Source organism: Macrobrachium nipponense, chromosome 20, assembly GCF_015104395.2.
Source record: "Macrobrachium nipponense isolate FS-2020 chromosome 20, ASM1510439v2, whole genome shotgun sequence".
Taxonomy (NCBI): Eukaryota; Metazoa; Arthropoda; class Malacostraca; order Decapoda; family Palaemonidae; genus Macrobrachium; species Macrobrachium nipponense.
The window spans coordinates 66,058,807-66,072,258 of NC_061089.1; the positions used below are offsets into that span (position 1 = coordinate 66,058,807).

Consider the following 13,452-nt stretch of genomic DNA (forward strand, 5'->3'; position numbering starts at 1 on the left):
GTAATTTACTTGTAAGTTATTTATATAAAGCTAGTACAGGTTTTTATAATAATGCCTAAATTTTTAAATGTATCCCATGTCCCTTTCCTCAATTGAAAATAGAAGTAAATTTTTATATGTACCTATCCCATGTCCCTTTCCTCATTTGAAAATATCAAAGTAAATATTTGTATGCACCCCATGTCCCTTTACTCATTTGAAAATAGAAGTAAATTTCCATATGTACCCCTAGTCCCTTTCCTCAATTGAAAATAGAAGTACAGGCAGTCCCCGACTTATGACATGGATTCCATTCTTGAGACGCATCGTAAGTTGAAAATTATCGTAAGCTGGAAAATTGTCAAAAATCCTAAGAAAACCTTACTTTTAATGGTTTGAGTATATTAAAAACTATGTAAAATGCATTTTTATTGCATTTTTCATTAAAAAACCTTTCAAATATTGATTATTTTGCATTTTTGGAGTCATATTTCTTCCGTCAGATCGGCGTCGTAAGTGACGTAACCCTGGAACATGTGTCATAAACCTGGAAATAATTTCTGATGAATATAATTGAAAAGCGTCATAACCTAAGAACGCCGTAAGCCAAACCTACCGTATGCCAGGGACTGCCTGTAAATTTTTATATGGACCCCATGTCCCTTCCTTATTTAAAACTAAAAGTAAATTTTTATATGTCCTACTTGAAATATATCTGAAAATATTTGTCACAAAATCATAATTCCTTAAATCATGAAGCACCAAGTATTTAACAATTCTGAATGACATCACTGGTATGCAGTACTGTCCAGTACTTACTTTTTCCTTAAAACTATTCTGTGTAGTCCTTTCATGCATCTCTGAGAGATATAAGGGCTTTCAAAGTCCTGCAATCGCTTCACAACTGCAAATAAACATGTACAGTACGTATTACTCTTCCTCATCATTATCCAAATAGCATGAATAATATATATTGCAATGTCTAATAAAATTATTGTTTACCTTCTCCTTCTATTTTGCTTTTAACTAATGGCATTAGATGAATTAATTAAATTTTAAGGCTAAAAGTCATAACAGAGAGAGAGAGAGAGAGAGAGAGAGAGAGAGAGAGAGAGAGAGAGAGAGAGAGAGAGAGAGAGAGAGAGAGAGAGAGAGAGAGAGAGAGAGAGAGATAACGCTCAGCACCTTATACACAATTTTTTAGTTAATACTTACCAATTAGATCATTTTCTTCTTTTTTCACGAGGAAAAGGGCAAAGTAGTAGACCAATTCATTAGGAAGATGAATCTGGGTGCATAATTTCTGAAAGAATATTGATGCATGATGAATTTTTCACACTAATAATAACTACTTTCTATCATTTTTTCTTCAAAAATACAAAACATATTACTTCTAGTTTTTTTATCACCAGACTATGTGGAATGACCAAGCATCAAGTCACCGAAGAGAGGGAAGACATCCCAGGGGTTATTTTTGTTGCAATGTCTCATCTGAAGATGATCTCAGAATACAGATATTAACTCTCTAACGCCGATTGGACATATTAAACGTCGACTAAAATTGTCTGTCGTATGCCGATTGGACGTATGGTACGTCAACGAAAAAGTTTGTTTTAAGAATTCGTGGAAAAACAGTTATAGGCCTACTAGGCAAAAACTTTTGAATCACGTGCCTTGGGGGATGCTGGTTGTTCACGGATCAAGCTGTTGTTTTGTTTACAAGCGTGACCCAAGTGCGCATGCGCAAAATGCCTCCTTCTCGCATCAGCCAGCATCAGTGATGCGTCGTCCGAGAGCGATCTTTTGCCGCAATCGTGTTTTGTCAAACTTTTGCAAGAGTTTGAGTATTTGTGGTGGTATAAGAAGTACGTAGAGATGTCTCGAACGCCATTCCGTGCAGCCTCGTGTGGCTGAAAGTGTTCAAGGACCACAACGTGTCTCTCGTGTGCCTTTAGTAACCCCTAGGAAGCATCGGGATGTCCTTAGGGGCATTCGTAGGCATTTGGGAGGCCTCGAACCAAAGGACACTGACGATTACTTATTAGAGCTCGATCGGCAGCATGTCGCAATTCCTCATTTTGATGGCAGCTGGTCATCTAGTGACGAGGACATCACTCCCGATGTTAGTGATGATGAACATTTGCCCCCAATGTCTGTTTGAGAGTCGCATCCCGAAAGTGAGCTCGAATTTAGTGGTTTTAGTGTGTATGAGGGGGAATCTGAGGAGGAGGAGGAGGAGGAAATAACGTCGTCTAGTTTTGTCGCCGATGACGACACAGAAAGCGAGGGCCTAAGTGAGGGAGATGGGCCAGTGGGGGGGTTTGAGTGCAAAAATGTGCCTGAGCACGTGCGCGCACACGTAGAAGGTTGGAGCGTCGCGCCAGCCAAGGTGACTGACACGCTTGATCATCCATAGAAGATATTTTTTACAGACAATAAGCAAAAATTAAAAAAACACATCATAACATAGAGATCTGAATATGACAATTTTACATATTTTTATACGATGCATTCTTTAATGGTACTGTTTTATTATTTGTGTATTTTTTTTTATTTTCTTGTACTTTGTGTGTAATTTTTTTGGGGGGGAAAAAATATTTTATGATTAGGAACACAATTTATCTTGTACTTTACCAATATCAATAAATATTACCAATTATGTACATATACATACACTATTTTTGGTTAAATTCAATTGAACGCAACTTATACGTACACGTAAGTTCTCACGTAAGTTTGTTTACTTTTTGATTGAGGGACTGCGTTATACCTAACACATAATTTATTGAATTATATATCATCAAAAACAAATTACTTCACTTTCTCACTGTGTAAAGAAAAATAAGGTACTGAATCTCAATTTACCTATTTTTAGCAAACTTTTAGATGTGAAATATCCCCTTGTGTGTCAGTTCTCCCTAGCTCTCACACTATTAAGTTTGTTTACTTATTTTTTTTGGGGGGAGAGGTGTTGTGTCATATGTAACAATAATAAATTATATATAATATGAAATGCAAATTATAGTACCTTCCCATGTGAAATAACTATCATTCTGGGTAATTTCTCCCTGGCTGTTCACATAGGTAGGTTTCTTTACATTTTTTGGGAGTGCGCTGTGTCATATGTACCATAACACAAATACTAGTAATGAATTATACTGCACTGTACACACCATATGAAACGTGAATTACAGTACTTTCTCAGTGTGTAAAAAAATTTGATACTACTGTACGCATCTCAATTCACCTATTTCTGATGATTTTTTGAAAAATAGTAACAAATAGTAGGTGTTACTAATAACATACAACAACACTGTATATTTTGCATTTGTTTCCTTGTGCTTTGTTGTATCATACCTAACACAAATAGCAATGAATTATATATCTAATGAAAATTATTTATTGTACTTTTGTGCCGGTTAACAAAATGAGATGCATACATATATATTTCAAATCATAAATTTTTGCTGAATTTAAAAATAAAGTACCATAAAAAATGTTTTATGGCTAACTTCAATTTGTGATATGGATACTTTATTTTTGTTCGCTTGTTTTCTTTTACATAGGATACAATAGTACTAATACAGTGAACAACCCATATTCACGGACTCGGGATTCATGGATTTCTCTCTGGAACAAATTTCCCTATAAGAAACATCCACTAAATCCTGGTTTTTTATATCAATTTCATCATAAAATGCACTTTTTGTGATAAAACTATTTAAGAAACCAGGTATAAATATTTTAGTGGGTTGTCTTGAGTTTTACTTAACAAAATAGACAGTTTGAAGCCTTTTCATAGGGGTTTCAACTAGCGATTCACAGGGGGGTCTGATTTTCCCCCGCGAATACGGGGGGAACCCTTTAGCTTTACCAGGACATCAAATTAGTGTACTGTAATATGAAAGATAAGGTTACATGTTGTGATAATAAAAAATTAACACAGCCAGTGAGGACAATAAATCGGCCACAGACCAGACCTGATAAGGCTGGTATCGTGAAAAACACTTAAATGAGGTGAAGGTGGATTAATATCATTACAGTATCATTATCAGTACTACTATTACTACCTGTAAAGTTTAATAATAAGGCATTCTGTTAATCTATGAGAAGAACAAAAATGATATTGTTAAACTACAATAAAGTTTTGTACATACTTACCTGGCAGATATATACTTAGCTATAGTCTCCGACGTTCCCGACAGAATTTCAAATCTCGCGGCACACGCGACAGGTAGGTCAGGTGGTCTACCTTACCCGCCGCTGGGTGGCGGATGTACGAACCACTCCCGTAAGCTTGTCAGATTTTCTCTTCCACCTGTCTCCTGAGGGGAGGCTGGGTGGGCCATTAATCGTATATATCTGCCAGGTAAGTATGTACAAAACTTTATTGTAGTTTAACAATATCATTTTTGTACATGAACTTCCCTGACAGATATATACTTAGCTGATTGGCACCCTTGGTGGAGGGTAAGAGACAGCTCAATAATACAGGTAAGACGGGAAACAACTAATGTTGTAGGATATAAAAACCTTGGTTCTCACCTTTTCAGGATGAAGACTTCATAGATACTATCTCTGAGTCTGCATTGCCTGGAGAGCTACAGCTAGGACGTGACCTGATGCTGAAAGACTCTCGGATCTACCACTGGGATATGTGATCCCCTATTGTGGTAGAATCCAAGTCGGATGCTGTTAGAGGGACCTTGTCCGCTTACCTAACAGATCCTTACCACTACCTCTGCAAGGAGCCAAAACCCACCAGACCACCTAACCAAAATACAAAGGGTTAATATTACGACAAAAAGAGGTGCCTCCTGCAACCTCTTTCAGACAACCAAAAAACAACAATATAAAATATAGGGTAACATATAAAAAATTTACACAGGATAAGTTTCAGCTCCCTGCCCCAGCACCGAATCCGCCGATACGAAAGGACCCAAGGCGAAGCATTTATCATATGTGATTTTTACATCACGTAGGTAGTGGTTTGCGAAAACCGATTGGCATCTCCAAAAAGTCGCCTCCATCAAGTTCCGCACAGACATATTTTTTCTGAATGCAAGCGAAGTTGCGATGGCTCTCACCTCGTGAGCTTTCACTTTCAGTAGTCTAAACTGATCTTCCTTACAGGCAACATGTGCCTCTGTAATAAGGCTTCTCAGAAAAAAGGAAAGAGCATTCTTCGACATGGGCCGAGTGGGGTCCTTTACGGAGCACCAAAGTACATCTTGATTAGCCTTAAGTTGTTCCTTCCTCTTAAGGAAATACTTCATAATTCTCATAGGGCAAAGAGTTCTTTCAGGCTCCTCCCCCTACTAGAAAAGATAAACTACGAACTTCAAAGCTCCTGGGCCAAGGGCGTGATGGGTTTTCATTCTTTGCAAGGAAACTTGGAAGAAACGAACATACCATAGAATCTTCCTTAAACCCTACATTGCCCTCAATAGCTTGGAGCTCACTCACTCTTTTAGCTGTAGCTAGGGCCCAAAAGGAAGATAGCCTTCTTCGTCAAGTCCTTGAAAGAGGCTAAGCCAGGAGGTTCGAATCTAGACGATCCAAGGAATTGTAGGACTACGTCTAGATTCCAGTTCGGTACTACATGAGGACGCTTAATGGTTTCAAATGATCTAATAAGATCATGCAGGTCCTTATCATCGGATATATTTAAGCCTCTATGCCGAAATACCGCCGCCAACATACTGCGGTATCCCTTAATAGTTGACACAACCAGATGACATTCTTCTTTGAGGAAAATAAGGAAATCCGCAATTTGGGTCACAGAGGTACTGGAAGAGGAAATGTTCTTCCTCTTGCACCAACGTCTGAAGACATCCCACTTTGACTGGTATACACGCAAGGTGGAAGGTCTCCTCGCTCTTGCGATTGCTTTAGCAGCTGCTGCTGAAAAGCCTTTCGCTCTGACCAAACTTTGGACAGTCTGAAACCAGTCAGACTGAGAGCGAGGAGATTTTGTGGTACCTGTCGAAGTGGGTGTCTGAGTAGATCGCTCCTTAGCGGGAGCGATCTTGGAAGGTCCACCAACCATTCCAGTACCTCTGTGAACCATTCTTGGGCCGGCCAAAAGGGAGCGATTAAGGTCATTCTCGTTGAATCGGACTCTACGAACTTCTTGATAGTTAGCCCCAGATCTTGAAGGGGGGAAACGCGTAGACGTCGAGTCCGTTCCAGTCTAGAAGAAGAGCATCTATTGCTACTGCCTCTGGATCCGATATCGGAGAGCAGTAAGATCCAGCCTCTGTTCTTTGACGTGGCAAAGAGGTCTATGTGTGGCCTGCCCCATAACTTCCACAGGCTCTGGCATACATCCAGATGAAGGGTCCACTCTGTGGGAAGGACCTGATCTTTCCTGCTGAGGAGATCTGCTCTACATTCCTTTTCTCCCTGCACGAACCTGGTGAGAAGCTTGATTCCTCTTTCTTCTGCCCACAGAAGAAGGTCTCTTGCTGTCTCGTACAGGGAGAAGGAATGCGTCCCCCCCTGTTTCCTGATGTATGCCAGAGCTGTAGTGTTGTCCGCGTTGACCTGCACTACCGATCTTCTGACTTTGGGCTCGAAAGCCTTCAGAGCCAACCACACAGCCATCAACTCCTTTCTGTTGATGTGCCAGGCTACCTGGTCCCCCACCCAGGTACCTGACACTTCGTTGGTTCCCAGAGTTGCACCCCACCCCATGTCCGACGCGTCGGAGAACAACACCAGGTTGGGGGTCTGTGATTGAAGAGACAGTCCCTTCGCAAAGAGGTTGGGATCTGTCCACCATAAGAGATGTTTCTTGATGTCCTGGGATAACGACAGGGAGAACGTCAAATCCTGAGAACGACGACTCCAATTCCGATGAAGAAAGAATTGGAGCGGTCTCAGGTGCAACCTTCCTAGGGAAACGAATTGCTCCAGAGAGGAGTGTCCCCCCAGCAGACTCATCCACTCCCTCACTGTGCATACTTCTTTCCCTAAGAAGGTTGTTACTCTCTCGAATCCTCGGGCTATCCTTTCCTGCGAGGGAAAAGCCCGAAAACTCAGAGAGTTCATCTGTATCCCGAGATACACACACTCTTGCTCGGGAATTAGTGATGACTTCTTGAAATTGACGAGAAGTCCCAAAGCCTTCGTCAATTCTAAAGTTACTTGTAAGTCCTTCAAACAACGATCTTCTGAATTGGCCCTTATTAGCCAATCGTCGAGGTACATGGATATCCTCACCCCTTTCAAATGAAGCCATTGAGCCACATTCCTCAAAATCCCCGTGAACACTTGAGGGGCCGTCGAGAGGCCGAAACACAGAGCCCTGAACTGAAAAATTTTCCCCCCCATCATGAATCTGAGAAACTTCCTCGAGGAAGGATGGATCGGTACGTGGAAGTAAGCGTCCTGAAAATCCAAGGAAACCATCCAGTCCCCTGGACGAAGCGCTGCCAGCACTGATGAAGGCGTTTCCATCGTGAACTTCTTCTTTTCTGACGAAGGAAGTTCAGGGCGCTTACATCCAACACCGGTCTCCATCCCCGAGGACTTCGGAACTAGGAAAAGGCGGTTGTAGAAGCCCGATGAATGATGGTCTGTCACTAGTTCGATAGCCCCCTTCTCCAGCATCTGATCTACTGCTAGATGGAGAGCTTGATTCATGATGGGGTCTCTGTACCTGGCCGTCAGTTCCCTTGGGATGGTCGTCGAAGGGAGGTCTTTCGACGAAAGGGATGAGGTAACCTCTCCTCAAAATAGAAAGGGTCCAAGGATCCGCCCCTTTTTGGGCCCAGACTTCTGCAAACTAAGAGTCTGGCGCCCACCGTTGTTTGAAGGACTTGCAAGTTATTTGGGGGCTTTAACAGACTTGGCGAAAGTCTTACCCCTTCTTGAAGGTCTACGACCTCTAAACGTAGAGGTTCTTGATGAAGATGCCCCTCGAAAGGGTTCTCGAACACTTGCCTTTTCCTTCTTAGCCTTGGTAGGGAAGGAAGGGCGAGGTTTTCTTGCCGACTGTGCCAAAAGGTCCTGGGTGGCTTTGGCCGAAAGTGACCTCGAAATGTCCTGCACTCGATGTTTCGGGAACAACTGAGTAGACAGAGGAGCAAACAGCAAAGAAGACCTCTGAGCATGGGAGACCGACTTCGTTAAGAAGGAACAGTAAACCGACCTCTTCTTCACGATGCCGGCCCCATAAAGGGAGGCGATTTCACTCGCTCCGTCTCTTACTGACTTGTCCATACAAGACAAACACACATAAGATCATCTGGTGAAATTGACTCTGGCACTTCAATTTTCTTGGCTAGGACTCCCAACGACCAATCAAGGAAGTTAAATACTTCTAGCACTCTAAACATACCTTTGAGCAAATGATCCAATTCGTTCATTGCCCAAGTCGTCTTAGCAGAGTTAAGGGCAGTTCTCCTTGTCGAATCTACCAGTGCCGAAAAATCCGAATCAGCCGAAGACGGTAGACCCAATCCTAAGGGCTCTCCTGTTTCGTACCAGAAACCAGCGCGTCCTGATAACTTCGAAGGAGGAAAAGCGAACATCGTTTTCCCCGCTTCTTCTTTGGAAGCCATCCAGGAACCAAAACTCCTCAGTGCCTTCTTCATAGAAAGAGTTGGCTTCATCCTCACACAAGAAGAACTCTTCGCTGTCTTCGCCGTTGAAAAAAGTGAGTGAGGAGAAGGAGGAGCCGTAGGCGTAAGGGAATCCCCAAAAACTTGTAAAAGTAGCTCTGTAAGCTTCTTGTAAGAAGAGACAGCAGCAGAAGTGTTCGGTTCCTCATCCGAACCTTCTAGGACGTCTTGTCGAGGCGAGCGCGGAAGATCCTTAGGTGACGAAGGGATCCTAGCAGGAGTTGAGCGAGAGGTTGGAGAACGCCCTCTCTTAGAAGAGTTCACATCCACTGGAGAACGATGAGAAGATCTGGGAAGTATACGATGAGACTCCCTCTTCGAGGTATACGGAATCTCAGCCGAAGGAGAGGTAGGGCTCCTACTCCGAGAATTCTCGGAAACATCCGCAGGGCGCTTACGAGGGAGGCGAACCGCGCCTACTATACTCTATGCACCTATCCTGGGGCGAGCGGCTGCCAGGAGAAGAGCGCCTATCGAGAGCAGAGCGCTTGCGCGCTCTCCATACCTGTCCAGTTTGCGTACGATCAACGGAAGTTCGACTGGAAGGCGAAATGCGCCTACTAGGAGAAGGCTGCTTGCGAGACTCTTGACGTCTAACAAGAGGGTAACATTCAGGAGAAGGGCGCTTCAAAACTAACGAGCGCCTACTTGGAGAAGGGCGCTTCCGGGATTCCTGGTGCCTACCAAGAGACAAACGGTCAGGAGAAGTGCGCCTAGAAGCGGGAGAGCGCCTACACGGAGAAGGGCGCTTGAAAGACTCTTGTTGTCTGCCCTTAGGAGAATAATCAGGAGTATGACGCCTTAAAAGAGACGAGCGCCTACTAGGAGAGCTATGTGCAGTAGGCTCTTGGCGCCTACCTTGCGGGGAGCGGCTAACAGTAGGCCGTCTATCATGCACACGACTCCTACCAGACTCTAGATGTCTGTCAGGAGAGAAGTCACGATCCGATACTCGAGGAGAGTGACATCTGGAAGCAGAACGCCTACTTGTATAAGGGCGCCTTCTATAATCTTGAGGCTGCTGAGGAGAAGTCTCACGCGAGGGAGTTGAAGAAATCGCGTGATGAGCAGGTGCAGTGCGCTTACCGGAAGCGGGAATCCAATCTGGAGAAAAAACTTCTTTCTCCATAGAGCGTCCTACCGATGTTTGGCGCCTTGAAATTGAAAGAGAGCCAGGCGAGCGAGGGCGCTCACGCGAGTGAGGCGCTCCCGCGAGACCCCAACTTCATACGAAACCTCCCCATATGAAGGAGAACGATCCTCTGAAGAGCGGCGCCTAGATCTCTTGATCGGAAGAGAAACGTCCTTCTTCCTACGTGATCTAACTGCTAGAGAGTCTGCTAGCGCCGTGATCTGAGCTTGAAGTCCCGCGAGTACTCTCGTAGGAGAATCTTCTAATTCTTCCTCGGAAGCAGGCGCCGAGCGCGGAGCGCGAGAAGAAGAACGATCACAGGATTTCTTGTGTTTCTTCGCCTCCACCGACGATTCTTCCGGGAAAACCTCAGGACTAGAAGCCAAAGGACTGCAGGGAGCCTTCCAAGCCCTCTTCAACGGGCGCGACGCATCCGGGGAGTTCCAACCTCTCTTCGGAGAGGGAGACGACGAAGAGGAGAAGCATTGGCGTAGGAGCTCCTTCTTGTAGCGATCCGAGGCAGCCTGGGAGCGTACTTCAGGATCTGCCGAGGGGACGCCTGACCGGTGGGGGGCTCTCCCTAGCCCTCCTGCGGCTTTCGACTTTCCTACTCCACTGGAACTGGGAGTCTGGAAGAGGTCTAGGCCTAGAGGCACTAAGGAGCCGGTCAGACGCACCCTCCACAACACTGGGGACACTGCACTGATCACTAACACTCTCCTTACCTTCCAACTGACGAATCTTCTGATCCACAGAACGATTCTTGGCTTTCAGAGCTGCCGCCTCCGAAGGCGAATCTCCGGCTTCGGTGCGGGGAGCCGGGGCTGCAACTTGGGAGAAGGTTCTAATTCTACGTTAGTACTATTAGGATCCACATCCAACTCACTCATTCTAGATCTGCTAAGAACTTCTAGAGGAAGCCTTACGCACTCTATCACGTTCCAACTTCCTAACATAAGAAGAGAGAGCCTTATATTCTTCTTCATTCAATCCCTTACATTCACTACAAGGGTTAGCAAACGCACAATCATTCCCCCTGCATTTCATGCAAACCGTGTGGGGGTCTACCGAAGCTTTCGGCAACCTCACCTTACATCCTTCATTCACGCAAACCCTAAACAACACCGAAGTTTTAACTACCGATTCTAGATCAGACATCGTTAAAGAAAATCAAACTCAAAATCAAACCGGTCCACAATCAGCGTATGCCAAGCCAAACAAAGCGAATACGTCACCAAAAGAAGTCCAAATTAACTCCAGGCAAGCGAGAATCGAAAAACTATCGAGAGGAACCGACAACAGTTGTTATCGTTCCCGCGACAGAGAAAAATCTGACAAGCTTACGGGAGTGGTTCGTACATCCGCCACCCAGCGGCGGGTAAGGTAAGACCACCTGACCTACCTGTCGCGTGTGCCGCGAGATTTGAAATTCTGTCGGGAACGTCGGAGACTATAGCTAAGTATATATCTGCCAGGGAAGTTCATGTACAAAATTTCATGTGTAGATATAATGAACTTACTACTTCAGTAACGACAAAGAACAATTCAGGAAAGAAATGATTAACTCCTGAAACCAAAGACGTCCATCCAATTGAAGTCGCCCTCTAGCTGGTATGCTTGGTATCTAACTTTCTGGAGAAATTTTAAGATCCAACAGCAAGTTGGCCATGACACCAATAACAGTACCATTTGAAACACTGTCACTGAAGATTTATAAGACCTTTCTGGGACTCATCAACATTGTGATAGTATCATTGCTTCTCTTTGCTTTCCCAACAATGAGTCGCCTACCATGCTCTCTTCTTTCCTGACACATCTGATAGCACTCAATGGACAACAATTTTTGGCCTAACGTGTTTTCCTTCTTTCCTTACAAATCTGATAGGACTCAACAGACCACAATTCTTAATCTTATCATAAATCCCTTGATACAATCTACAGAGGGAGTTTGAGTCTACTCATACCCTGAATTTTTGGCTTACAGTAAACTACCTTTCATTTATATTCACCTCTATAACATTTGGAGACTGACCTCCAACTCCCCCCTTCCTGAAGATTTTTTTTCTCAATTTTACTCTCCAAATCCCTATCCCACTGATACTTGTCTGATCCACCTCAAATCTCTCACCAAAACCTCATGTTTTTATTCCAAAGTTGGAGGCTATGCATATTAACACATCTCTACTCTACTTCACTTAAACATAACCCTACATTTAAATTGGAGGATCTTTAATCTCCTTAGGACCTTCTATCCATCCGGCTATGAGGCCAAGGATGAATAGAAGGCCTAATCAACTTTAAGATTATTATCTAAAGTAGACCAGTGGGCCTGTGACTGGTCTCTACAATAAAATCGAATGGTACTTTTAAAATCAGAAACAGGGACGCCCATGTTGGAAATGTGCCTAAGCCTAAGCTTAGCTACAGCGTTGGCTTGTTCATTCCCAACAATTCCAACATGGGACGGAGCCCAACAAAAACTAACAGAAAAACCTCTTCTATTAATTAAAAGATAAAACCAATCCTGTACCTCTTGCACTAGAGGATGCAAGAGACCAGGCTTCTAAAAGAGGATAAAACACTCAAGAGCCGGTAAAAATAGTAAAAGCCTTGTTAGCACAAGATCTATAAAATGAAATTTTCATTATTAAAATAAAGAAGTTTTATTGTATACTTACCGAACAATTATAGAGCCGTGATTTCCACGAGCGGCAGGATACTAAATTCAAATTTAGCGCGTCGGCGTCGCCAACACTGGTGGTGATGACGTCATCTCCCTCCACTCGCGGGAGAACCAGGTACAACTGCCCAGGTGAATCCAATTCTTTCTGCCCGTCCGTCCACCTAAGGGGAGAGGGTGGGGTTATAATCATAATTGTTCGGTAAGTATACAATAAAACTTCATTTTTTAATAATGAAAATTTCATTTTTTATTGTAGTGTCTTACCGAACAATTATAGAGCTGATTACACATTTATGGGAAGGTGGGATTCAGTGGACCACCAGTATTTTTTAAATGGTTACATTTATTGCAATACCAGTAAACACTCAAGGTGTCTGTTGTACCTTACCTTGTAAGAGAGCTACAGCAGACTGTTACTGCCTCTGGTCGGTGCTCTTCTTACTATTGTAGAGGAATTGGAATTTGCCCAAAGTTAGCCTCTACAGGAGTGGAATCCTTCCGTAGTTCAAGCGAGTCAAGGCTGACTGACGGAGGATAGTAACAACAAAGATTGCCTTGCCCCTGGCTAAGACCAGAAATTCAATCATACAAAACAACATTTTGTCACCGAAACACCAGATTTAAAAACATATATACCCAACCATTGTAAAATCTGACCTAACAGACTGGTGAGTATCCCAGGTACTCAGTACCCCCAGCTTCCCTTGAACTCGACAACCTATTCAAGGTGAAAAGTTAGCATAGAGGTGACGACCCCTGTGCCGTTTCTCCCAACACCATGCCAGAAAACCGCCACCGGACCTAACGTTTTACAATTCTCGAAAACCGTTTCTATCTCTTTGAGATAATGACTCGCAAAAACCGAATTCGATCTCCAGAACGTGCTCTGAAGAATCGAGCTAAAGATAAAATTCTTTCTGAATGCTAAAGAAGTTGCCACTGCTCTAACCTCGTGAGCTTTAACTCTCAGAACGGAAAGATTGTCGTTCTCGGACTGCGAGTGAGCTTCCCTGATAAGCTCTCTAATAAAG

General features: G+C 43.6%; 1 protein-coding gene across 1 annotated transcript in view; it reads right to left on the reverse strand.

Annotated features, from left to right (window-relative positions):
• Window positions 1-13,452, reverse strand: part of LOC135220448 (sorting nexin-17-like) — a 191,612-nt gene that overhangs the window by 117,941 nt on the left and 60,219 nt on the right. The window contains exons 4-5 of the mRNA XM_064257592.1: window positions 1,195-1,282; window positions 799-883 (exon numbers count right to left, since the gene is read on the reverse strand). Coding sequence (XP_064113662.1) covers window positions 799-883; window positions 1,195-1,282 — 173 coding nt within the window. The remainder of the gene's footprint in view (window positions 1-798; window positions 884-1,194; window positions 1,283-13,452) is intronic.